General features: G+C 48.8%; 2 protein-coding genes across 2 annotated transcripts in view; both read right to left on the bottom strand.

Moving 5' to 3' along the window:
* The window catches only part of LOC144119402 (sodium- and chloride-dependent glycine transporter 2-like), a 176,822-nt gene that overhangs the window by 11,972 nt on the left and 137,089 nt on the right, over window positions 1-27,761 (bottom strand). The window lies entirely within an intron of this gene.
* Window positions 4,305-15,921, bottom strand: LOC144119310 (uncharacterized). Its single transcript, XM_077651971.1, has 3 exons — window positions 15,181-15,921; window positions 5,300-5,412; window positions 4,305-4,535 (listed from the first exon to the last, which is right to left on the bottom strand). Exons 1-3 carry the CDS (start codon window positions 15,881-15,883, stop codon window positions 4,305-4,307), a joined length of 1,047 nt encoding a protein of 348 aa, XP_077508097.1. The 5' UTR covers window positions 15,884-15,921.

Raw genomic sequence — 27,761 nt, 5'->3', positions numbered from 1 at the left:
CGCCTCGCGACGGCGTGAGATGGGGCCCCGTTTTTACACAGCTGGTGTGACGTCACTCTAGGTCACGTGGTGTGAGGTCACGCAGCGAGGTCACGCTTAAAGTCAATGGTGCCTACCACCGCCTCGCCACAGAACGGGCTGAAGTGCGACCTAAAGTAGTATTGCTTCGCAATAAAAAATTTGCGGTGGTTTAGCTCTGGCTAAACCTGGAGTGACGCGATAGCTACAGCTGGCGGAGTAGAACTCGCTCAGTCGAATTGCAAAGTGAGTCTTTCTCCGCTCCGTTTTGCTGGGCTTTCCTTCTTCATCTTCATCCCACTTGACACGGCGAATGCGCACAACTGTTGCCGCTCGGTTTCGCGGGCGCGCCACGCCGCCGGCAGCAGCAGCTGCGTCGCGCCACGTGGCTGGTCACGCTGGCCTGCTATATCAGCAGTGAAGGCGATAACTACGTCAGCACGCCTTCACTCGGCCTGTCTCAAAAAGAAAAACAGTATCCGGAAAACTGTCTACCAGGTATGCATAAGTGATTTGTTTCCAGCCACACTCATGTGATCATGACCTGTATTTATGTGTCTTTCTGCAAAATAAAGAACGTAGTTGATGTTCAGCGCTTGTCCTCGTCTATAGAGCTAGCCTTTTCTAATTAATATAGTACAGCCAACTAGCCAGCTTTCAGCCTTGAACGAATTAGTTTCGGGCACGTTTAGGTACTTGGACTATCCTTTCTGGTTTCAAGAAATTTGGCCACTGGTCTGCGCCGCTTCATGGGCCAGCACCACCCCTATCGGTGAGGTCTTGCAGTTTCAGCCCGGATATTCCCACGCTGTCGAATTTCCCGGCGGAATGGAGATTATCGTTTCCACCGTCATGGCTAATCCATGGGCATCCCACGACGCACACTTTTCGCGAACATCCATCGTGGTCGCCTCTTCGCACATCCTCACGCCTCATTGAACTCCACAGCTAGATCTCTGCGATGTTCGCAAACCTCATGCGGCTGCTGTGATGTAATACGCTTTACCAGATGTTTCCCACGTTCCCGCCCGCAAGTTACGGCACGAGCTCATGAATGTGAAGGACAAACTAAAGAAAGAAAAATTTCTGGGTTTTGTGTACAGAATCCCCTGCGCCAAGTGCGACTATGTTTACATCGGCGAGAGCGGGAATTTTGAAAGGCGTCTGAAAGAACACATGTCAGACATGAAGAACTCATAAAGGAGGGCATTGCCGCATTTTGCCTGCAATCAGCTCCCAGGAAATCTTGCCATGAAAGGACGCGAGAGAGCATTTTGGCGCAAACAGGCAGGTTACGTGTGAACGGGTACCCAGATCAACTCATTTCCAGGGCAGCGGAGAAACTTCTTAGGCAGCTCAAGAATGGGGCTCAGCCGAAAGAAGCCAAAAAGAAGAAAAAGCCGGCTGTGGTCCCGTATGCACACTGCTTGTCACGTGGGCTGAAAAATGTTGCGGGCAGATACGACGTTGATGTCGTCTTTTCTGCACCTAGAAAACTTAGCGCAATGTGCAAACAGGTGAATCAGAGGCACTACGGCAAGAGCAAGAGGGATGCTTGTCAAGTGCGTCATGTGTCGCCATCTATACCTTGCGAGGTAGGGGTGGTATACCGGTATACCAGGTCCCCTTCTCTTGCGGTGCCATGTACATTGGCCAGACTGGCAGGTGCGTTAACAAACGGTTGATGGAGCATGAAAACACCAGAAAAAATAACCCCCTGTCTCACACAGGCTCCCACAGCAGGCAGTGCCAATGCAGGCATGAAAAGGATCATGCAGAAAGGAGAGCTAAAGGGGACCCCCTTGCCCAGGCGTCTTTCCAGTGCAAAAAGTGCCAATGTGTTCCCGATTACAAGAACACGCGCATCCTGTTCCGACATAACAATAAGTTAACACGCGAAGTAATGGAAGCTTTTTATATTTACCACAACGGCGCAAAATGTATCAGCAGCCCTTCCATAACGTTATCCGAGAGGGAATTGAGCTATCTAACCTCCCACGTGCCTTCCAGATTACTTTTGTTGATTGATATGTAGTTCACTGTTTGTATTTATGCGCTTTTCGTTCTTCAATAAAAAAACCAGTTGATAGTCAGCGCCTGTTTCTGCTAGTCCTTCGTCTCGTGTGCCGTTCGTGTTGCGCTGAGAGCAAAAATGAACACTTACCAACTCGCCCAAATTTCCGCCTTGCTGAAGAACAAGAAAGTAACTTCCAACGCACTTGCGGAGCACGTCGTATCGGCAGGTCATGACATCTGCTGGGAAATGGCTTCTATCATCACCAAAGAAAGAACTGGCTTTCACGCCAGTATCTCGAGTCCTTGGTGATACAGACCACCGAAAAAAGACTTAATCGTAACATCGGCAATCTCCCGCCAACCTATGCAAGATGCCTGGGACGATTATTGAAGCTGGAACGGACAACATGATACAGCACCGACGCCAACGACGACGAAGCGCTTGCGCCCTCGTTTACTGAGATATAGAAGAAGTCTGTCGGTTCCTCGTGCTGGAACGTTGCCGCTTGTGTCCCAGTCTCTCGCCTCGCTGGCTCTTCGATTACGTGTACTAAGTCTTCGTCGCCGGCGCTTCCAACGTGCCAATAAAGCGCTCTACATTTGGTGGAGGTTGCTGCGTTCCCCTTTTCCCCATTAACGTGGACCTCCGCAGCCGCACCATCCCGATGTCAACGACCAAGGCAAGTCAACAGCCCGCCGCCCCGTCGCAGCCAGTCACCTGCTCCGGTGCCATCCGGCAGCGGGACCCCACTGTTTTCAGTGGCCACAGCTACCAGGATGTGGAAGATTGGCTGGAATCCTACGAACGGGTGAGCCGTCATAACAACTGGGACGACCGCGTCAAGCTTACCAATGTCATCTTCTACCTCAGCGCTGTCGCGAACCTCTGGTTCCGCAACCATGAGGCCAACATCCCCACTTGGGCCGTTCTTAAGAGCACACTTTCGGAGGTTTTCGGCCATCCCGCCGTGAGCAAGCTGCGCGCTGAGCAAAGCTTGCGCGTCCGAGCTCAGCACACGGACGAGACTTTCACCAGCTACCTTGAAGGCGTAGTTGACCTCTGCAAGCGTGTTGATCCGGCTATGTCAGAGGCTGACAAGATAAAGCACATTATGAAGGGTATCGACGGCGATGCTTTTCAGATGTGTTTGGCGAAGAGTCCCACCACCGTTGCCTCGGTGTATAGCCTGTGCCAAAGTTTCGACGAGTTGCGCAAGCAACGTCTTAGCGCTCGTCGGCCTCCCCCGCCTGCCGACATCTCCGGCCTGGCCATCGACCCCGATTTACTCGCTAGTAACAGACTTCGTGCGGGACGAGGTCGCCCTGCAGCTCTCGCTCCTATCTCGCCAACATCAGTCACCGCCCGCCCTCAGTGCTAAGATCCGGCACGCCACCACGCAGGAGGTCGCCGATGCACTCACTACTCTTCGGGAAGCAGCTTCCTTGGCTCCACAGGCTCCGATCCCGCCAACCCCTGTTGCTGCCACGTTGAGCTACGGTCCTCCAGTTGCCGTGCCGCCTGCCCCCGTTCCCGTCCCTTTCACGTATGCCGAAGCTGTCACACGACCACCGCGACCGCAGGCTTATGCGTACGTTCCTCCAGCGGTGCCTGCGCCTGTTGCTCCACGGAATCGCTTCACGCCCGCTACCTACAACCCTTGGCGCACAGCTGACAATAGAGCGATATGCTACGCCTGCGGTCTTCCGGGCCACGTCGCTCGCCTCTGTCGATGCACTCTTCCTGCGCCTGTCCACCCTGTGCCGGACTACCCCGTGTATCAGTCCCAGACAGGCTGATAAGAGACTGACAATCGACTAAGGATCCGGGAGCGGCAATGCTGCCGCTGGGTTTATTGTTAGCGCTTATATAGGCCGTTCTCGGTTGACGCGCAACACGGTGCGCATTACGTGCTGGATGCCGGCGTGACCGAGCACGATACATCTTCCCATCTTTTTTTTTTTGAACAGACCAGCACAGAAAGAGCAATGCGACAAGTAATAAAATATTGAAACAACAAACGGTACAGAGATAAAGGCCACTAAGAGATCTGTTCAAAGTTGGAACCGTATGCTAAACGTCGTGGTTCAGCCGTAGTCCTTGACGATCTTCTAGGTGCCGGCGTAGTCGCACGAGGTGAAGACCGATGCTGAGGCTCTTCTGCATCAGCGTCTCCCACGTCACAGTCACTGTCGTCGCTGTAGCTGGAGTGCCTGAATGCCTCCGAGGTGGCCAGCAGATGCTGACGGTTACGTCGCAGCGTTCTGCCCTCTTATGTTGCAATGTTGTAGGATCTGGGTGCTACTTTTTCTACTACTTTCGCTTTTTGTGTCCAGGCCTGGCCTCTCACGCGAACAATCTGTCCTGGTTGCAGCTGGTGCAGCGGCCTCCCCGACGACTGCTGCTGGGGCTTCTTTACGGGTGGTTTGGACTCCTGGCTGAAGTCTGGTAGTCTGGTGCGTAGGCGCCTGCCCTGCAGAAGTTCCGCCGGTGACCGACCATCCTGCAATGGAGCAGAGCGGTACGCGAGTAAACCTAACCAAAAATCTCCATGTGCGTTCCCGGTCTTCTTAAGAGAAGCCGCTTGATAATCTGAACACCCTTTTCCGCAAGCCCGTTGGAACGTGGGAACTCGGGGCTCGAAGTGATGTGTTTGAAATCGTACCGTCTCGCAAAGGCGCTGAATTGGTAGCTTGAAAACTGGGGCCGTTGTCCGTGCAGACTTCCACCGTATCTTGCAAAGATGGCTGCCAACTTGTCGATGACCGCAGTTGCAGACGTGTCTCCGAGTTTTTCGACCTCTGCAAAATTTGAATATGCGTCAAAAACTGCAAGATACATGGATCCAGCATAGTAGAGGAGATCTACGCCGGCTCGGTACCAGGGGTGATCAGGAGGGGGTCGTAACATGAGAGGCTCGTTCGGCTGTTTGTATGCATAGGTTTTACAAACCGCACATTTGCGTACAACGTCTGCAATGTCGGAGTTCAAACCGGGCCAGAAGACTAAACACCTTGCCTTCGCTTTGCTCTTATTTAGACCCAGATGGCCCTCGTGAATGCGCCTGAGCATTTCTGGACGCATCTTTTTTGGAATAACTACTTTGCTGCCCTTCAGCAGAATTCCGTCAATCACTGAAAGCTCCGACGCAACTGGTTTGAGTGTTCCTTCGACGGCTTTGTTTGAAGACAGGTTGTCTGCTGCTGCACGCAGCTCCGGGTCGTTATAGGTCTCCTGTGCCAAAAGCCGTTTTGTTCTTTCGCTTACCAAGAACGACAGAACATCAACTGCGTGAACTTGAATGTCGCCGAAATCGCTAGTGTCTCCACATTCTGCCGGTGTGGCCCTTGACAGCATGTCAGCAAGTGTCAAGTCTTTTCCTGGCACAAAGTGTAGAGAATACTCGTATATTAATAGACGAAGAAAAAAACGTTGAAGCCTGGCGGGCATGCTGCCAATGTCTTTGCCCGCAATGGCAATCAATGGTTTGTGGTCGGTATCTATTACGATTTTCCTGCCGTACACAAACTGGTGGAACTTGTGACAGGCGTATGCAATTCCCATGGCCTCTTTCTCGGTCTGGGAATAGCGTTTTTCAACTTCGGTCATCGCTCGCGACGCGTAGGCGACAGGACGCCAGCCACTGGTTAATAAGGACAGAAAGTTGGGCTAGTTGGTGTGGATTCATCTTGTGTTGTGTCTCCTCGTTCGCTTTTGTCCTCGTTTTTTTTTGCGCTGTCAAGTATGAAGCCACTGGTGTGTCGCTGAAGCAGAGCAGCGCCTAGGCCATCTTTAGAAGCATCTGACGTTATCTTCGTTACTTTCGCGGGGTCGAATATAACCAGCAGCGGGGCAGTGCGCAGTGCGTCGCAGATTGTTTCCCATTCTTGTGCGTGCTTTTCTGTCCAATTAAACACGGCGTCCTTCCGTATGAGGCTTCTAAGAAGCTTTGTTTTCTCAGCTAGTGTTGGCAGATATTTGCCGAAATAGTTGATTACGCCGAGCATGCGCTGAATGGCAAGTTTATCGTTTGGCACGGGCAGTTTGCTTACACCGTCTACCAATGCTGGGTTTGGACGAATACCCGCTTGACTAAGCACATCGCCCAAGAAAGCTATTTCCTGTACCCCGAAGTTGCACTTGACCAAGTTAAATGTTAGCCCTGCTTGTTGTGCTGCAGATAGAGCGGCTTTCAGGCGATCGTCATGCTCCTGCTTAGAAGATCCCCACACCAAAATGTCATCTATGTACACCCTTACTCCTGGTAAAGGGTCAAAAATCTCGTTAAGCGTTTTCTGGAAGACTTCGGGTGCGGATGCGATTCCAAATGGGAGTCTAAGGAAGCGGTAGCGACCAAACGGCGTGGCGAACGTGCATATCTTTGAAGTGGCCTCGTCGAGTGGAATTTGGTGGAACCCCGCGTTAGCGTCGAGGCGACTGAAAAATTTTGCGCCGCATAGCTCCGCCTCAATATCTTCGCGTTGTGGCATCTGGTAGTGCTCCCGTTTCAAGCATGCGTTTACATTTCTGGGATCCATGCACACCCTGAGGCTACCATCTTTTTTCCTCACAATAACAAGAGGACTTACCAAATCAGTGGGCTCGCCCACTTTGCAGATGATGTTCGCCTTTTCCATGCGCAAGAGTTCTTTCCGCAGGGGTTCCCGTAACGCCAAGGGGACGCGACGCGCTGCGTGGATCACCGGAACTGCATCGTCACGAAGCACAATCCGATATTCTCGCTTCGCGCAACCAGTGCCTTCGAAAAGGTGGCGAAATTGCTGTGCTGCTGGGGCAACCTTGTCCGCGGTCACGGAATCCACAGCACGGGACAGTAGTGTAAGGGATTCAGCCAGTCCCAGACCTATGATGGGCTAGCCGCGCTTCACAACGAAGAAGTCTGCTAGGCACCGACGATCGTTGATCGTGACTACTTGAGTTGTCACTCCGCAGTGCATGATTGCATTCCCGCTATAGGACCGCAAGACGGAATTACTTGGCCTCGGGCGTGGCTTCGTTCGGAATCTGTTGTACACAGACAGTGGTAGTTTGAAGTTTGAAGTTTATTTGACATCAATTTGTCAGAGGTGACGGGACAAAAGGCAATTCATTTTTTGCCTGACGTGGCCCCGTCACCCGTTACATTGCTCAGGGCGGTGGAAAATTATACAGCAAAATACACAAAGCAAAACAAGAAAAGTAACAACATCGCATACGTACTACATGAACTATATGTAAGGATCAATGAGTTACACATAATTAACACAAATGCAATGAAAAAAGAAGGAAACAACAACGCATAGCTAAAATGTCTCTAGGACAAAAAAAAATTGACATAGCAAACAATGAGATACACAGAATTAACATACAGGCAAGGGGACAAATAGCACGCAAACCAAAAACAATGAAAACCGCATCGCATGTCTCTTACGTCTTTAGGACAACAAAACCAAAAATAGCGAACCTGGACATACACCCAGCGAGTAAAAAAAAAAACTAGAAACTCGACACTTTATGAAGGAGACAGGGACAGAAGGTACATTTTAACATTGTTCTTGAAGTTACGGGGGGAACGAGGCTGCTGCAGAAGTTCCATAATACGTGGGTGTTTATTAAGTAAATCAGGAATTAAGTAATCAATGTGCTGCATACCATAATTCGTTCTCATCAGAGGCATTTGAAAGTGACTATACCTGAAATCATAAGGTTTCTTGTTAGGGAAGTATAATGCATAAAAGGAAACTGGGTCACGGGTGACTTCGTGATATATATGATATGCAAGCTTTAGTTGAAACAGACCGTTTATCTTGAGTAAATTATGTTTTAAGAATAATGGGTATGTATGTTCTAGCGGACCTACATCTTCTATGCAACGCAGAGCTCGTTTTTGCAATATCTCAAGCCTGCGCAAGTTTGTCTTGGTAGTGGTGCCCCACATTAACAGACAGTAATGTAAATGAGACTGTACTAAAGCAAAATACAACTGACGTTTAATAGAGCTGGGAACCAAATATCTCACTTTATACAAAATGCCTAGAGATCTAGAGATATTTGTGTGAACCTTATTTATATGAGAAGTCCAGCTTAAGTTTTCCTCAAATAGGACACCTAAGAACCTATAAATGGAAACGCGTTCAAGGGCTGAGTCTTGGTACTTGACCTGGATATTAAAATTTTCAGGTTTATTTCGCGGCTTAAACATTACGTACTTTGTTTTCCGAACGTTCAATTGCATTTGGTTTATCCGGAGCCAGCATGAAAGCTCATGTAGCCAGGTGTTCGCGAGGGTTTCTAGTGTAGATAACTGTTTTCCTGAAAAAAACACACTGGTGTCATCTGCATAAAGTATAATATCGGGTGTATTTGGTATGAGGACAATATCATTAATATAAATTATAAACAGCAGGGGTCCCAGGATTGAACCTTGTGGAACACCATATGCAATCGGTTCTAGAATAGAAGAATGGCCATTAAGGCTTGTAAATTGGTATCTGTCCGTCAGGTAGCTACGAATCAGATTGAGAGCAACGCCACGGATTCCATAAAAAGGAAGTTTATAAAATAATATTTGATGTTTAATAGAATCAAACGCTTTTCTGAAATCAAGGAACAGACCTAGCGTGAATCGGTTATTTTCAAATTATTGATAACCTTGTTTTTAATATTCAGAAGGGCTATTTTAGTTGAGCTATTTGGACGGAAGCCGTATTGCTGCCTCACAAGAAACTCTCTTTCAATACAGAACTTACTTAGGCGTGATTTTATCACTTTCTCAAGCACTTTAGAAAATAATGGCAGTACTGAAATAGGTCTGTAATTGTTGATATCATCATGCGCACCACCTTTATGCAGAACCACCACCTTTGCAATTTTCATGCTGTTTGGAAAGATTCCTGTAGCTAACGAGCTATTACATATATGCTGCAGAGGGAGAGATATGAGGTCAACAACAGATGCTATAGGCAGAGCCTTGATATCATCGTTCCCTGGGGCAGCATTTTTGCTTAAAGAGCTAAGACAGCAAATAATTTCAAGCTCACTGCATGGAGTCAGGAACAATGAATCAACCACACTAGGAGATAAGTATTTGTCAAGTCCATCCATATCTACCACCTGTTGAGTCGTAGCCCCGGAGTTTACAAAATGAGTGTTAAATTTATTTGCCAAACAAGTGTCCTTATACTCAACACCATCAATTTTAAGAACGTTAGGTATCTTGTTGCTAGTTTTTCCAATAATGTCTTTGAGGCAGTTCCATACCTTTTTAGTATTGCTGGAGATGGCTTCAAACTTTTGCGTGTAGTATTGTAACCGGGCCTTCTTAAGATCTGAACTGAGCTTGTTCCTGGTTCGTTTATATTCAGCTAAGAGATCAAGGTTCTTTGACCGAACAAACTTGTCGTTCAGTTTATCGCGTGCCTTTATTCTTTTATATAACTGTTTGGTTACCCAGGGTTTTCTGGATTTCTTGCAAACTTTGACCGGCTGCAAAGGAAATGCTTTGTTATAACTTTCCTTTACCTTAAGTAGGAAAATATCATAGGATAAGCTTGGGTTTTCCTCCGAGTAGACATCATCCCAGTTTGTCGCTTCTAACTCAGTACGGAACGTAGCTAGCGCCTCAGCACTATAATTACGATGAAAGATTGGAGCGAACTGGTGACGACCTCCCCTTCTTTTTGCCCATGGAAAAAAACAGAATATGGGTAGATGATCGCTAAGTGGCAGTGTTAAAATTCCTGAAATAGTTTCCTCGTTACTATGGCTAGTTATGCACAGGTCAAGCAGTGTTTCTGTGTTAGGTGTTATCCTGGTTGGTGCATTTATAACGTTAAAACAGCCAAACGACTCGAAGGTATCCCGGAAACGTAGGCAAAGAGGGCTTTCAGACGGCAGGTCAATGTTGAAATCACCAACGCAAACAATAGGTACATTGAGCAGTAAGGCATGTTCGAAAATACTAGAAACAAAATTCAAGAAGTCATTGATATCACCAGAAGGTGGACGATAAACTGAAGCAATTAGGGTCCCATGAACTATTACGGCGACAAACTCATAGTGGTCGCATACAACAAAAAACTCAGGCAAGACTTTATACAAATGTTTATCTTTAATGTAGAGTGAAGTTCCACCCCCTTTTCGTGTTCTTCTGTACACGCCTACTTCTTTATAGCCTGGGACCCCGACAACCTCAGTTTCGTCTAAAAACCACGTTTCAGTGAAGGCCAAAATATCAAACTGGTGGTTCAAAGAACTCAAAGATAACTCAGTATCGTTCCATTTGTTTTTTAAACTTCTGATATTAACATGAAACAATGACATCTTTCCACTTTCAGTCTGTGCAATGCGTGTAAAAGACGAGCAGTCATGATAAGTATTTACTCCGGGCTGTGACATCAGAAATTTGAATGAACAACACAGCAGGAAATAGAACAGATTCAGCGAATCTTATCTAGATCTGCATGACTTTCAATACGAATAGCTGTGTCGCCTTGTGCCTTGCGCACAAACAACTTTCCATTGCTTTGCCAAGCGTACTGATAAGCCATTTCCGCAGCCTTCCTCTTCATTGCAAATAGCAGCTTTTTGTTATATGCCGTCAGATTGTCTAGCATATGCACACCTGAATTCGTGTCACTGAGAACACGCCTCTTCGCCATCCACTGGTCCCGTGTTTATTTATTTTATTTATGAATACTGTCAACCCTCATTTGAGGGTCATTACAGGGAGCGAAAGTGAACAGAAAAAAAATGCATATATAACCATGAATGAACAAGCTTCTTTGAGCATACAATACAAGAGAGCATTGAAACGCAACACAGTTCACACCACTGTAGAACCACTTGCTATACAAAAAGTAATATTGGACAATCAGTTACGCGCCCATCTACAAGAATCCCATGCCTAGACGGAATCCCCAAGTGCATTCAAGAATGCCGCTACACCTGTAGACTCAGCAACGTGAGCGGGCAGTTTATTCCAGTGCTCAATAGCATCCGGAAAGAATGAGCAGCGAAAGACGTTAGTTCGTGTCAAGTATGGCCGAATCGCTTTGTGGTGGTTAAGGCGGGAGCTTAGTCTACCTGGAGGCTGCAGATATTTTTCTTTATTGATGTTAATTTCTCCGTGAATTATTTGGTAAAGTATTTTTAATCTCTGCTTTTTACGTCTTTTTTCTAATGTTTCTAGACTACATGAGTTTAACATCTCCGTTACCGAATCTGTTGTCCTGTATTTTGAACAAATGAATCTCGCTGCACGTCTTTGAATCTTTTCTATTTCCATTGAAAGAATCTTCTGCCGAGGAGACCATACTACAGATGCATATTCAAGGGAAGGCCGTATGAGAGATTTGTATGCTAAAAGTTTGACATCTTTCGTTGCTCTCCCCAACTTTCCTATTAGAAAAAACAGTTTTCTGTGTGCCACCGCACAAACATTTTCGACATGATTGTGCCAACTTAGGTTGTGAGAAATTGACACCCCCAGATACTTGAATGTACTAACATTAACCAAATCGTGACCTGCAATACTGTACTGAAAAGAAATTATATTTCGTTTGTTAGTTATATGGGTAAATGTGGTCTTATTGAAGTTGATTTTCATTTCCCATTTCTCACACCAAAGTGCAAAAGCCTGCAGGTTTTGGTTAATGTTAATCTGATCTCCTTCACATGTGACAGGTGCATAAATGAGGCAATCATCCGCAAATAGTTTCAGTTTAACAGAATTTCCAACAGCACATACTACGTCATTGATATAAACTAGAAATAGCAATGGCCCCAGCACAGAACCCTGTGGTACACCAGAATACACATCCAAAAAGCGAGACTCACAATTGTCAACACGTACCGCCTGTTTGCGTTTCGCCAAGTACGCTTCTATCCATCTAAGGATGTCTCCATTAATGCCAGCCCTTCGCACTTTCAGGAGTAATTTGTCATGAGGAACCTTATCAAAGGCTTTTTTCAAAATCTACACAAATAACATCAATCTGTCCCCGGTCATCTATAGCTTTAGAAAGGTCATGTATTGTCTCAATTAACTGTGTCACCGTTGAAAACCCTCGACGGAAGCCATGCTGACATTCAGAAAGTAGTCCGTTTGTTTCCAAAAAAATGATATGTTTCGCAATAACATGTTCCATTACGTTACAGCAGATTGAAGTAAGTGACACAGGCCGATAGTTGTTCATAAGTGTGCGATTGCCACTTTTAAATACGGGTATAACAATGGCAGTGCGCCAGTCTTGTGGCAGATAATGTGTTACGAGTGATTTTCGGAATATAATTACCAAGTAGAAGGACATCCATTCAGCATACCGTCTCAAGAAGCATGTAGGTATTCCATCCGGGCCGATAGCTTTTTTTTCGTCCAATTGTATCAGCTGCTGAAACACGCCGCTCTGAGTAAAGCTGATAGCATCGATAGACGTTTCACGAGAATGTGCTTCGTCGTGTGCGTCGCTTTGGCTCGTGTTTCTTGCGAATACAGATTGGAAATATTTATTGAAGTGGTCGGCCATATTCGTTTTATCTGCAATAAGTTCGGCTCCCACTGTCACCTACTTTACTCTTTCCTTTCTTTTATCAAGATAGCGCCAAAATTTCTCTGGAGAATTTCGCAGAAAACCACTAAGAGTGTGATTGAAAAATCTTTCTTTTGCAGCCGATAGCAACATTTTTATTTTTTGACGTAAAACCTGTATGTCGTTGAAGTCGGCCTTCTTTCTACGCAATCTTTTCAACTTCCGTTTCGCGTGAATGATATCCCTGGTGACCCATGGGTTGCGCTGCTTTGTTTTCTTAACTCTAGTTGGAACGTACCGGTCGACACAAGTACTGATGATAACTTTAAGACGCTGCCATAAACATACAACTGATGCATTTTCAGAGGCACTTTCAAATTCATCAAAACAAGTTTCCAGGTAATCCAGGATAGATGTATCATCGGCCTTCCCGTTCTCTTTGATTTCTACTCGAACCATAGGTTCCGCGGGAACGTTTGCCGAAGTAAGCAGTGTCACGAAAATAATTTTGTGATCAGATATTCCATCGGTGACATTTGTTTCAATATCTCCTACATTATTTGAGAGGAACACCAAGTCTAGTAATGACTGTGACTGAGGCGATATCCGTGTAGGTTGTCCAACTACTTGTCTCAAATTGTAAAAGAAAGCAATATCCAGCAATTTTTCAGCGCTAGAAATTTCTGTATGCCCAGGCGTAGTCAATCCCCAATCAATATGTGGCAAGTTGAAATCTCCAGTCATTACCAGGCGGGTGCTCCTACGCAGCACCAGAAAACATAATTTTACACCACACTGACTCCGGCATTTCGCTCGTAATCGTGGAAACTGAGAGCGATGACTTCACAATAATGGCCACACCACCCCCACGGGAATCTCGATCCCATCTGAGCATTGTGTAGCCAGGAGGAACAATGCAATCAGAAGAAACATCACTGTTGAGCCATGTTTCCGTTATGCAAACGACATGCGGGTCCTCTGAGAGCAATAAAAATTCCAATTCTGTGACCTTGTTAAGAATGCTGCGAGCATTCAGCAGAACTATCCTGAGCTATGAATTACTTTCACTTCTGGAAGGTGATCCATTATGGCTGTTATCTGTTGTCTCCGATTCGTTGTGGGTGTTTCGAGCACCCTTACGTTGGGTCCGGCAGAGCAAACGCTCGTTTCGAGTGTCGTCCCAAGAGTACAGACGGTCATCTATCTTCAGTTTATCGTGAACCAGCGATACCTTTTGTCCGTTAGATCGTTCGACAGCAGCAGACTGCCACAAATTCTTCCGAACTTGTACAATATCTTTTGCGTAGTCATTGCTGACGCTAACAGAGGTGCCTTTAAGTTTGTGGCAGTTTTTAAGAACGCTGTCTTTTTCCCTGGAATCATAGAATTTCATAATTACTGGTCTAGTAGCTCCTGTTTTCTTTCTTCCTAGACGATGAATTCTTTCGACTGAAGTAACCTGAACACCAAGATCCTTGTGGAAAATATTGTCTACAACCGCTTTTCTCAGATCTAACTCTGACTCAGTGGCTTGTTCAGGGAGCCCAAGAACTAAAAGAATGTTACGCCGGCCGCGGCTTTCAAATTCCACTAACTTTTTAGCTTGCTCTTTGATGATAGACTCAAGGTTATCAATTCTTGTGCTCATTTCCTTGAATGCCGCTAGAAAGTCCGATAACCCTTCCGTCCTTGCATTCAGCTCACCGATTTCGTCTTGAATAGCTTTCAATTTGCGATCCGTGTCTGCCTGATTCTTTACAATCATCTGCAAGTATTCCTCTGTTGTAGGCCCCGGATTCTCCTCAATATCGCCCGACGTCAACAGCAACAACAGCACTGTCCAGAAATCACTCAAAATTGCGTGACACCTGCGAGGGCACGGCAGGACTACTACAAATCTATTGTCATTTCTGTTAGAATGAACATTATGCCAGGAACTAACCTGCAAAACCAGCAGAAGGTGTTTAGCCATGCTGTCCCACAGGCGAGTGCCGTGCCCTCTGAAGAGGCCCGCGCAGGACTGCCGCTTTTGTAGATCCGCTGTAGATGACGTAATTGTCCGGTGGTGTTTCTTCTCGGCAAAACGTAGTTCCACCGTCACGTTTTCCAGATGAGCAAGCGGGAATGCGTGCACGGGTAGTACGCAGGCAGTTGCATCTTGTGTCCCGCTGCTTTCTAGATGATCCGGCAGGTTCAATGGTAGCCCATGTGAAGTGTTCGTTATCGCATCCGAAAACCACGACACGACCTGCAAAACCAGCAGAAGGCGTTTAGCCATGCTGTCCCACAGGCGAGTGCCGTGCCCTCTGAAGAGGCCCGCGCAGGACTGCCGCTTTTGTAGATCCGCTGTAGATGACGTAATTGTCCGGTGGTGTTTCTTCTCGGCAAAACGTAGTTCCACCGTCACGTTTTCCAGATGAGCAAGCGGGAATGCGTGCACGGGTAGTACGCAGGCAGTTGCATCTTGCGTCACGCTGCTTTCTAGATGATCCGGCAGGTTCAATGGTAGCCCATGTGAAGTGTTCGTTGTCGCATCCGAAAACCACGACATGACCTGCAAAACCAGCAGAAGGCGTTTAGCCATGCTGTCCCACAGGCGAGTGCCGTGCCCTCGTGTACGTGACACAAAGCGAACAAGTACTGCCGGCGATTTTCCTTTCTTCTCGGGCAGCCTGTGCAGGCCATCGAGCTCATGTTCGGACAGCAGAGGAAGTTTTAGTTCATTTTCCAGTGCATTTAGTTTACCAAGCAGGTCTTCATTACTATCGTGTTTCAACCCATGAATTTCCAAGTTCTGTCGCCTAGTGTATTGTTCTAAGCTGTTCAATTCTTGCCTTAGCTCCTGAACTTCCTGTCCGGTGTTAGTAGCCTCAACCTTTTCCACCCTCTTTTGAAGAGCCGCGATTTCAGCTGACTGCTGTTTCATTTCTACAAGTACCTCGTCGTACTTCTCAGACATATGTTGAACAGAATGTTCCATTCTGTCTACAGTTTCTTTAATTTGCAGCAGTGCCCCGACCTTGGCTTTTATCTCCGTTATTTCTGCCAGCTTCTTATTTATCTGTAGTAAAACGTCCTGAAAGGCAGGTTCCTTTTCCGGCTTTTCTTTCCTAGGTGATGCAGTGCCGCGAGCCGATAAAATGACGCATGTTTGACACGTCCATTCCTTCCTATCTGCGATACTTTTAGATTTAAAGGCAGTTTTAAAAACTCCGGAGCAGGATCCTAAGTGATAACCATAACCACATTCACAGCACATCGGATACGTGCCGATTTCCGGTAGAAGCTCATTGCAAACCAAGCAGGAGTCGTTTGCAGCCATGTGTAACAAAGCAAAAGATGCAAAACACACAGAATGCACTTCAGCACCAGCGGCGGTGGTGGGGCAGGTAGTTTGCAAGGAAAACTACAGAAAAACCCAACTAACCTGCAAAGTATGAATACTGCTGTTAGGGAAGGCCGCTGCGTTCGGTGCCACCGCCGCTGAGCAAATGCGCCGAGCGTGGGTCAGCTCCGTCTTTTTCAAGATATTGTGGCTGACGTAGTCCCATCCAGGAGCAGCAGGCCAATCACTTGCTTCGGCGTCCTTGCAGAGGAAAGGGGGCAGCAAACTCGAAGAAAAGCGCGGGGCCTGGATAGCAGTCTGCAAAGTATGAATACTGCTGTTAGCGAAGGCCGCTGCGTTCGGTGCCACCGCCGCTGAGCAAATGCCCAGTGCCCAGTGCTTGGGAGCCAGTGTCGCAACCTGCTGTCCTCCAACTTGGGCATTAACAATCCAGTCCATTTTCTGGATTCCGCATACGGTGACGTCCAGTATTTCGAAATCCTCATTTTCGTGTTGCACTCCGGCAACCTCATGCATTCTGCAGCAAACCGCGAAATGGTTTCTGCCTGCACAAGCGCGGCAGATTTTTCCAAAGGCGGGGCATTTCCTTGGCTCGTGTCCTCTGTTACACTTGAAGCACTGGAACGCATTTTTCAGCCCTTGGCTGCGACGTGGATAGCCTTTTTCGGTAGCGTCCACTTTTGCCTCGTTACTTTGCCATGCTTCGTTTTGTTTGCTCGCCACTTCTGCGGCCTTGCATATTTGTTCTGCCTTTTGGAGCGTCAAGTTCTTCTCTCTCAGCATTTTTTTCCTTAGTTTACTTCTGCAGGTACCAAACGCGATTTGGCCGCGAATCATTGAATCGGAAAGCAGTCCGAAGTTACAGTACCTTGCTTGCTTGCGCACATCTCGTATGAAGTGCTCCACTGGTTCACCTTCATCCTGCGTCCTTGTTCTGAAGACGTATCTTTCGTAGACTTCGTTTTGCTGTTCTCCGCAGTACTCTTCAAATTTTTTTACCACAGTCTTGTAGTCTTCTTGTTTTCATCTTCGGCGAACGTAAAGTTGTTGAAGACTTCCAGTGCGTCGTCCCCGGCAGCAGTCAGGAGCCTGGCGGTTTTAGCAGCTTCTGTCAGTGGCTTTGCTGACTGTGTTGCTTGTACGTACAGTTCGAACTTTTGCTTGAAAAGCTCCCAGTTCTTCTGAACATTTCCCGTGAGACGAAGATGGTCTGGTGGCTTCAGTAGTTCCATGCTTGCCGGGACGAACGAAGCGTCGTAGCTGCTTCCACCATGTATCCCACCTCTGACACCATGTATCAGTCCCAGACAGGCTGATAAGAGACTGACAATCGACTAAGAATCCGGGAGCGGCAATGCTGCCGCTAAGTTTATTGTGAGCGCTTATATAGGCCGTTCTCGGTTGACGCGCAACACGGTGCGCATCACGTGCCGGATGCCGGCATGACCGAGCACGATACACCCCGGTGTAGACCGCACCTTTCGCCCACCTTTCAGACCACCACCTCAGGGGACCTCTCCTGACCGCGAGCTCGGTCGCCAGCTCTATGTTTCCCACCGCTCACCTTCCCTTCGCCGCCGCTGACTGTCACCCATGAGGCGTCGCAACGTCCCCACCGATTCGGAAAACTAGCAGCCGCAGTTCCTGGGGCACGAATTGCGCACTCCTCGCCCTGCTTAGGTCCTCGCCTTTCTCCGCCGAATCTTGATGTGTTTGTCGACGGTGTCAAGACACTTGCGCTTGTGGACACTGGGGCCACCGTTTCTGTAATTCACGAAAACTTCTGCCGCTCGCTTCGCAAAGTCACCACCCCATCTTCTGGACTCTCACTCCGTACAGCCAGCGCAGAGCCCGTACATCCTTCTGCCGCTTGCACAGCACGCGTCGTCATCGCCGATGTTTTATATGTTGTCGAATTTTTAGTCCTCCCTGCAAGCTGCCATGACGTCATCCTTGGATGGGATCTTCTATCCCTCCACAGTGCCGTTATTGACCGTGCCCGTTCGCACGTCGTCTTCGCTCTGCGATGCGCCCTTCGACAAGCCTCCGATTCGCCGTGCGGCTGAGCTTCTTGTCGCTGAGGGCACTGACATACCCCCCCCCCCCCCTTGACTGCTTACAAGGCGCTGAGTTCTCCACCCTAGATCTCCGGTCCGGCTATTGGCAAGTCCCGATGGTTGAGTCCGACCGTCCTAAAACGGCGTTCGTCACCCCTGACGGACTGTGTGAGTTCAACGTGATGCCGTTCGGCCTGTGTAACGCTCCCGCAACGTTTGAACGACTAATGGACGACATCTTGCGCGGCCTCAAGTGGAATGTTTGTCTCTGATATTTAGATGATGTCGTGTTTTCGCCCGATTTTCTTACGCATCTCAAGCGCTTGCGCCAGGTACTGAGCTGCCTCACCAGTGCTGGTCTTCAACTTAATTTCAAAAAATGTCACTTTGGCGCCCGGCAGCTGGCAGTACTCGGTCACTTCGTCTCCAAAGACGGCGTCCTGCCAGATCCTGACAAAGTCCGTGCTGTGGCTGACTTCCCTAAACCAACTTCTACAAAAAAGGTGGGCCGATTTGTGGGTCTCTGCTTCTATTTTCGGTGATTTTTCCACAAATTCGCCTCTATCGTCGCGCCCCTTACGAAACTTCTTAATGGTCCCGCCGATCTGTCTACGTGGGACTCGGCCTGCGACGATGCTTTTGCTGCGCTCCGTTATTTTCTAACCTCACCACCTATCCTTCGACACTACGACCCAAGTGCTCCTACTGAGGTGCACACCGACGCAAGCGGAATCAGCCTCGGTGCTGTCCTTACCCAGCGCAAGCCCAAATTTGCTGAATACGTCGTTGCGTACGCACGCCGTTCCCTCAGCAAAGCTGAGGTGAACTACTCCGTGACGGAAAAGGAGTGTCTCGCCGTAGTGTGGGCTCTAACAAAATTCCGCCCATACTTATATGGCCGCCCGTTCACCGTCGTCACTGACCACCATGCCTAGTGCTGGTTGGCCTCACTCAAAGATCCCTCAGGGCGCCTTGGCCGTTGGGCCCTCCGTCTTCAGGAATTCGATATTATCGTAGTTTACCGGTCGGGCCGCAAGCACTCCGACGCAGACGCCTTGTCACGCTCGCCACTGCCCTCTCCTGCGCCCTCTTCGCCAATATCTGATTCCGTACTCGCAGCGCTCACTGCCATGAACATGCCCCTTCAACAAAGCCAAGATCCATGTATTTCATCCTTGCTCGACATACTTCGTGCACACTCTCCGGCCTCCTTCCCTCGGGCCCTTCGTCGCGAAGCTTCCCATTTTGCCCTCCGCGACGATCTTCTGTACCTCCATAACTATCGTCCAGACGGCCGAAAGTGGCTTCTTGTGATTCCCCGACATCTCCGATCTGAGATTTGTGAACACCACCATGCCGACCCTCAGAGCGCTTACGCTGGCTCGCTCAAAACGTACGAGCGACTACGCCAGAGATACTATTGGCGGGGCATGTACAACTTCGTTCGTCGCTATGTTCGCTTCTGCACTGCTTGTCAGGAGCGGAAGTCGACGCCTCGCCCTTCGACTGCCCTGTTACAACCAATACCATGTCCGGCTCGCCCTTTCGATCGTGTGGGCATCCACCTATATGGGCCACTGCCCTTCACCGCTGGGAATCGCAGGATCATAGTCGCCGTGGACCACCTCACTTGGTATGCTGACACCGCTGCCTTACCTGCGGCTACTGCTTGCGATGTAGCCTTATTCCTTCTTCGTCACTTTGTCCTGCGTCACGGCGCTCCTCGAGAACTTCTCAGGGACCGCGACCGCGTTTTCTTGTCTGAAGTTCATCGCAAGCTTCTCGCTGCGAGCCGCACAGTCCACCGCAGCACTACTGCTTAGCACCCTCAAACCAACGGCCTCACCGAACGATTCAACTGGACTCTTGGGGACATGATCGCCGTGTACATTCGCTCCGATAACTCTAATTGGGATCAGGTTCTTCCGTTCGTCACCTATGCATATAACACCGCCTCTCAAGCAACCACCGGCTTTTCCCCTTTCTTTCTTTTATTCGGGCGCGAACCTTCTTGTATGTTAGATACAATCCGTCCCTACAACCCCGACAACTCGGAATATACCTCCCTTTCTGGCATTACCCGCCACGCTGAGCCGTGCCGCCAGTTGGCTCGCTCCTTCACCGCAGACCGTCAAGGCCTCCGCCACCATGATTCCGATCCAGACACGCCCGCTTTTCATTTCTCCACTGGCTCACTAGTCTGGCTCTCGGTTCCGGCTACGTCCCAATTTTCGGACTAGCACATCGGCCCTTACCGCATCTTAGAACGCACGTCACTGGTCAACTATGTTATCGAACCGGTGACACCTTCTACGGACCATCGCCGCCGGGGCCGCGACGTCGTTAATGTCAGCCGCTTCAAGGCTTATTACAGCCCCCTTGTGGTCTCCTCGCCTTGAGTCGCCAGGATGGCTCCCTTTTTCCGCCGGGGCAGTTGGAACGAAGAACATGATACAGCACCGACGCCAACGACGACGAAGCTCTTGCGCCCTCGTTTACTGAGATATAGAAGTCCGTCGGTAGCTCGTGCTGGAACGTTGCCGCTTGCGTCCCAGTCTCTCGCCTCGCTGGCTCTTCGATTACGTGTACTAAGTCTTTGTCGCCGGCGCTTCCAACGTGCCAATAAACCGCTCTACAAAGCCTATTTAAGCGTCGCGGTTCCACAATAAAAATTTAGTGAACAAGGCTTCTGTATGGAAGCCGAAACGTCTGTTTTGACAAAAGCCTTTGGTCGGCGCCTGCCTTTTTTTCTGTTGAAATGAGTTATCAGCTAAAGTATGTATCATACTTGTGTGCTCCCATGGTAATGTTATGCTTATGTGTTGCTGAGTTGCGGCATGTACTGAAGTGAATCTTGACGGTTGTCAAGTGTTCTGTGCGTGCAGGCATCATTGTATTGATCAGTGTATTCTGGCATTCGCCATAAAGATTGTGAGCGCAAGCTTGTGCCCACAAATTTTAGTGTTTTGTGAATATTGTTGCATAATATTCTTAAAGGAGGAGCCAGTGTATCAAAATTCGGCGCATTTTCGAATAAAACCGGCGCTGCGCCTAAGCAATCGCGCCCGCGCGGGGTAAAATAAAACAAAAAAGAGCGGCGAAGGGCCCCCGGGGAGTGCGTAGCTTTCCGCACTGCTGCAACTCAACTCGCCGGCGCGGCGCCGAGGAGGGCATGGCCGCGCGCGGCGTCGATTTTTCTCGAATGTCGGAGTTTTTACTCGTTGTCGACGGAAAGGGGGTAACCTTGACCGCGCCAAAGTGATACCCTCTCCACTTCGCTCCTGCGCCGATGACTCAGCGTGCCGCGAATGACCTAGATTTTTCTGGACGGTTATTTCCACGCTCGAACAATGGTGTCGCGCGCCCGGCGCGAGAAGGAGAAGGAGTTTGTGTAGTTGAACCTGCGTGTATGTGCGCGCCTGCCCTGGCGCGAAGAACAAACAGACGCGGACTGCGCCTGTAAATGAGGGGCTTCAAGCGCTGCCTGTTAGCCCGAGCCGCCGTATAAGCTTCCGAAAAGCGCGCCCGCTCGACTCCTGGGAGAACACCACTCGACCAGCGACGGACGGACCAGCAAGGCAACGTGCGGCAGTCTGCGGATCGGCCCCGTCGTGCTCCTCAAGTCGTCGGACTGTCGCAGTGCCCGGTAACAAATTGTGTTTTCATTATTTGTCTATGTATTTGTGCATTTTAGGTGCATATATTTTGTTGAATTGTAGTCTCTCTCGATTGTTACTTTGCTTGAGTTGCATTGTATTTGTAAATCACTTTGTATGTGCTCGTACGAGTGATTGCGAAATCTCTGTATCGTCTCTTAGCTCTATAAACTTTGTTCTATTTGTGAACATTTGGCTCCGACCCATTCCCTGGCTTGCAACCGGCGAAAGCTCGGCACCAAACGACCAACCGCCTTGTCACTTGGTAGCTGGTCACCGGCTGAGCTTGCCACGCTGAGTCGAGGGCATCTCCTCTGTGACCGAGACCGCTACCCGCACACGTTCTAAGGCTGTCTGGGAGCGCACGCAAAAGTGCGCGAAGTGGTGACAACCATCGTGTCCAGGGATCCTCCTCTTCACATCGTTCAACCACCGCGCTAACCCCTCCCTCGACTCTGCCTCCGTGGCAAGCGAGCCGCAGGCGTGCTGTCACCTACAGTGACTACGTTTTGCCGAGGTGCCGGCGGCTCGGCAAGCCGCAGCATTGAGCAGGGGACACATGTCCGGCAGCATGTCCGGCGTACCTCTCCGGTCGCCGCTTCCCAACTGCCGCCCCACTGCAAGCGGGGACACACGGAACTGCGAGCGCCAGCGTCCCTCTTCTCTCCAGCTCCGCCCACAGCCGATGTCAGCTTGCCATCGCACAACAGAGTCTCGGTGTATACGCTTCACGTCCGCCCAGAAAGACAAACCAGCAATGCTATCAAAAGGATTTTTATATTCTGGCAGCAATAAAGCGTGCCTGTGCAAGTAGCGAGCTTTCGGCCAAGGCGCCGCGCGCGGGCGACGAACTTATCTGCTGCCTGGCTGCCCTGGTCGTCGCTAAGCCTAGCCGGTTTCATATCGATGCCTCCGCTGAAGGCGTTTCGGAAATGGCCACCGCTGTATTATAAAGGTATAACTCTTGTCATCGCATTATTGTGAACCTCGTGTCATATTGTGAAACCCGTGTCCCGTGTTTTCTCAATGCTCGCTCTCTGTCAGGCGCTACCACACAAGCCCTTAGAGGCCTTGGTACGCCTGCTTTTTGGTGTACGGGAATTGACAAGAATAAAATTACTACCAACCAACCAGCCAGCCAGCCAGCCAGCCAGCCGACCAACCGACCGACCGACCGACCAGCCAACCAACAGCCAGCCAGACAGCCAGTCCGCCCGCCAGCCCGCCTGCCTACCTGCCTGCCTGCCTAGATGGGACCATGGTCTTGATCATCACGTTGTGAAGATTTGTCTCTTACATTTTATGATGATCCACATGGCACCATCTACGAGTCGAGCTTAGACAGCTCAGCAGCGTAAGTGTGTTAACTAGTGGAGCATAAACACATTTGTACTTTCTTAGGTATTTTTATGTACGGTTGCTTCAAAACAAGTTTTGTTTAGCAGCAGCCTTGGAAGCCAACTGCGTTCACAGTAGCCACTGCATACTATCTTTTCTTGAGCTTTATGGTAGTCATACGTTGTGCACATCCTTTCGTTATGTGCATGACAATATCAAACTGCCTTGCAAATCGCCCCTGAGCCATCAACTCCTCGTAAATTTATTGTCTATGAGGATTGCTTGCTGCTGTTGACCAACTTCTGCAGGGAATACCACCACCCTGCAGATTCGTCTCTAAAGGTATGTAATTACTGCAACTTGTTGGGTGCTGCACCAGTTCTGGTCCTTACTGGTCCTTGACCATCAGCTCAAACAAAGCCTTATATTCCTTCTTGGTATTAGAAAACTCTACTCACCGCTAGAGGAAGTTCTTGAGTCGAGTTACAAATTGGGAGCACGTTTCCTTATTGATGTGCGATGCCCCCCCCCCCCCCCTCTATAAACTTCCCTCTGAATCCTTCCTCCGTCAACCGAAATCGCAGCATTAGAGCTTAATTTAACTTGTCGTAGCTCGTACATTCAGGATCGGACATTCCACTAAAAACGCTCAGCGCCTCGCGACTCAAACACAGACTCAAAAACGTGGACCATTGGTCCCTTGGCCAGCCTTGGCTCTGTAAGTATAGTGCATCTTGAAACCGCGCAAAAAAGACAAGGGACGAGAAGAAACCGACAGGGCCGAGCGTGGAAGTTCACCTGGTTTATTACAACAGTGCGTCACATTTATACAATCATCGTAATCACGTGGTAACATGACAAACGATCAACACGTAACACTTGTCCGCGGGCGTGTACTTTCCTGAAAGGGGTTACGCATGAGGTGGGTATGACAGCGGTGCACCGGGTTCAAGAAATCTTCTCCGAGTACTCTTTTGGCCTTAGCTTCACCCATGAGGTGCCAGTGCAAGGTTCCTTGCAATTGCTTGATATCTGTATTGTTGTCCGCGAAACCCAAGCATGCTGGAGGTATCAGCCTCGCTCAAAAAAAGCGATTTTAAGCCACCAATCAGCTCATTCTAAGCTTGTTAAAATGGGTATCGCAAAAAACTGCCTGCGTGCTGCTCTCGACAAGTCCTGTAATCATGAAATGGCACACAGCGTGAGTTTCTAGCTAAAAAGGCTGACCAGTGCTGGTTTCCCTGGGGAGTTATACCCCTGTCACACGGACACTGTAAAGGTACTTTGAACTAATGCTCCATTACTCTAAGGACGAACGCGCGCTGCCACACGGACGCGCCAAAGGACACCTAGCTCAAAGGAGCTTCGAAACAAGGCAGCTCGAGTTCGTCCTTTGAGGCTTCAAGGGAGTACTCTCTCTCCCAGCGAGTTAACAGCATAAATAAATTGAGAAAAGAAACGTTCAATTTTCATTTTATAAATTCACTTCATAAGATTAGTGGTGTTTTAAAATATAAGATCATTTGTTTTGTGGCAGTCTCACCACGCCATACTCTCGTTCCAGATATACGAGCCAGTTGGGCTCAGTGTGGCCAGCACTGTGATGTTATGCTCTGTACTTGGAAAATCATGTCATTATTGCAGTTAAAATTGCATTGCTTTAACTAGAGTCACTAAATAAAGACTTAGAGTACCGGCACTCTTTTCTCCTATTGTTCTGTGCCGCCGCCACGATCATTGGTCAGTTTGCATCACGTGATATTTGTTTACACTGCGACGGTTCATGGGGGCTGCCATTTTGTGGCTTATGCGTTTTCAGTCGGGCAACTGTGGTAGTCCTAGTGCTGCCGGTGACCGACTCAGTGACCAGGGATTCCGCGCCTCGCAGCATTTCAGCTGCACAAGAGCATACGAGGATGCCGTTTTGCTGCGTTGTTGGCTGTTTCAACTCGCAGAATGATGGAAAACGCTTCAGGCGCTTTCCGCTTTCCATGCCGTACGGCTACGATCCCCGCCGCAGCGCAGGGTGGCTAACAGCGTTGTTTACAAAATGGCCGGGCCAAAGTTAGCGGCGAGGTCGCCGAAGCGGCAATCTCGCAACAGTGATAAACAACAAAATGGCAGCCCCTGCTTACCGCCGTGCTGCAGTGACGGTACTCTAAGTCTTTATTTAGTGACTCTAGCTTTAACATAATACGGTTATAAAACTAATTTACTAAAAAAATGTGACATTTATGTATTTATATGTGCAGTGAGGTTTGCAATTTAAATAACGCTTTTCGCCGATGAGGGCGCTAAAAAGTTCTTGCGAAGGTCGTTCCGCGACCGTGTAGCACGGACGAACTCCCTTGAAGTAGTGCTCCTTTGGGAGCGTAAAGGAGCATTAGTTCAAAGTGCCTTTAGAGTGCCCGTGTGACAGGGGTATTAGTCACTTCTGTGCTAGAGGCCCTTGTCAGTGAAGCCAGGGGCGTACCTGAGCACTGCCGTAGGGAAGAAGCGCAACGCAAGAGACCCGTTGCCATCCCATACTACCAACAGATCTCGCATCGCTTGAATAAAGTGGCTCAGAAGGGCGACGTGCCGGTGGTCTTCACCGCACCCCAAAAACTGGCCGGCCTATCCAACAAGGTGCAGGGAAAGCACGAAGAATGCGGTATCAAGCACACAGAAATATTTGTCCTGTGCAAAGGCGGGGGTTGTTTACCGTATACCCCTGTCCTGTGGCAAAAGTTACATCGGACAAACTGGACGTTGTATAAACGTCAGACTCCAGGAGCACCACGCAGGAGTAGGCGCATTGGCGGGGGGAGGGCATGTGGCCGACCATTGTCGCCACTGCCGTGGTTGCACGCCTCGGTTCCGCGATACCACTATCCTCAAAAAGTTCGGGTCTAAACTAAGCAGAGAAGTGTATGAGTCCTATTGTATCAAGAAGGAATCCGGCTCGTTTGTCAGCAAAACCTCGGTTAACCTGTCCGATAAAGAGTAATCATATCTAAATTGCAGGATGACTCATACACGCCCGCGCACAAGTGTTACGTGATAATCGTTTGTCATGTTACCGCGTGATTACGATGATTGTATAAATGTGACGCACTGTTGTAATAAACCAGTTGAAGTTCCGCGCACTGTCCTGTTGGTTTCTTCTCGTCCCTTGTCTTTTTTTTCGCGGTTTAAAGGTGCACTCTACTAGTAGTCACCAACTAGCCCGTCTCTCTGTATTATACTTGGCTCTGTGCCATGCGCTCAGCGCGCCTCAGATAGGCATCGAGGTCATCGCACTGTTCATTGAAAACAGGCATACCTCTGTGCGGGTTAAATTTGTTTCCTTGCACCGCGACCCTCTCTTCCGACCCGGACCTGGAGCCCGTTACAGAGGCACCTGCGGGTTCCCGCCTCAACGACACCTCTTTTTCCCTTTCAAGCGAAGCCATTCTTGTTTTGGATTCTTCTCTTTGCCTAACTCCTCTTCTATCATACGACTTTCGCGTTTGGATTCTTCTTTGCGCCAAGTGCGTTCTGCATTTCTCGCTTCTCGGCGCTTAACCTGCTCCTGTTTAATTCACGAGAATAGTTATTTACCATCGAAGCCAAAGCTTCTTCCTTGCTGTACCAGTTTGTCAAAATCGGCCTCTGCCATCGTGCTCAGGAAACAGTGGAAGTCTAACCACAAGTGCGAACTGCTTTTGGCCCTCTCGTTGATTTCCTTCGAAGCCTCAGCCTGACACGAGGCTGACCGGTCCTGTCGCGGAAGCCAATCATTGTCACACATATTTTCGCAAAGAAAAGAAAAGGATAACTGTGCACGTTCAGGCTTGTTCCTTTTCCATTTTGCCTTGTAAGACTCAACTTCAATGACCAGTGCAACTAGCCGAACAGGTTGTTTTCTCTCAGACGACATTCTATTTTGGTGGTTTCAAATTGTCATTCCCATTTATTTTCTTGTTTTCAGCGCCGGCAGCTCGTCCAGCTATGGAGCCGCAAGCTGTCAGAGGTTGCGGCCAGTGTGGTGAAGGCTATTAAGGGCCTTCCCGTCTAGCTCAAATTCACTAAGAAAGCCTCCATTTTTAAAAGACTCTGCAGAGAGGCTACATGTGATATTTTTTTTCACCCTTCCTGCTTGCACTAGTTATCCAAGACAGTGTTGTCCAAAGTGCATTTTGCCAAAGAACGTTTTATTTTGCGGTTTGTATGTGCAGCTGCCATCACTGAAAAGAATACAGCTCTGCAAGTTGTCCCGGTATACATTGGCAGGCGGCAGGCGGCAGCCCGCAGATTGTCACTGGGGTAGGCGTCCGTAAAAAGCGCATGGCTGAGGTGCTAGCTGACTGGGATAGCACCTGACCTGCCCTCAGTGCAGCGATCCCTCGAACCCGCGGCCTGCTCCAGCAACGGAGCCTTTCACGAGGCGGTCCAGCTGTCATGAGACCCTACAGGACTAGTTAATTGCTTCTGCGCAGCATACCCATGTCCGCCTAGACATGCAGCTCTTTGTAATGTTTTTAATAAATGTTGAAACATTAAACTCGCTGGTTTAATCATTTCAAGTGCATGTAACAATGAAATGTGGCATTTAGAGAGTCATTGCATAGATAATAGTTGCCAAAATGAAACATTCGTTACATATAGATTTGGCAGTGCAAAGCACACAATGCATACTAAGCAATGTTCGGGAGCGACTAATGGGACTGCTGATGAGTTTGCTTAGGTGCATGCGTTGAAAAAGAGGAGTGTAAGCTTGGGTGGGAAATATTCGGTAGCCATTGATTGTGTGGATGCCTGTGGCAAACAACCAGTTGATTA

The sequence above is a fragment of the Amblyomma americanum genome, chromosome 2 (assembly GCF_052857255.1).
Source record: "Amblyomma americanum isolate KBUSLIRL-KWMA chromosome 2, ASM5285725v1, whole genome shotgun sequence".
NCBI classification, from domain to species: domain Eukaryota; kingdom Metazoa; phylum Arthropoda; class Arachnida; order Ixodida; family Ixodidae; genus Amblyomma; species Amblyomma americanum.
Note: the sequence above shows the minus strand (reverse complement) of the source record. Positions and strands in the feature narration are given on the sequence as shown.

Bases quoted from the DNA above. Each gene is read 5' to 3' on its own strand.
- LOC144119310 (XM_077651971.1), bottom strand. From the start codon at position 15,883: ATGGCTGCAAACGACTCCTGCTTGGTTTGCAATGAGCTTCTACCGGAA. The intron at 5,413-15,180 runs GTACACGAGGGC...ACTTTGTGCCAG, and splicing joins ACTTGTTCGCTTTGTGTCAC to GAAAAGACTTGACACTTGCT. The intron at 4,536-5,299 runs GTAAGCGAAAGA...GCTCCATTGCAG, and splicing joins TTGATGTTCTGTCGTTCTTG to GATGGTCGGTCACCGGCGGA.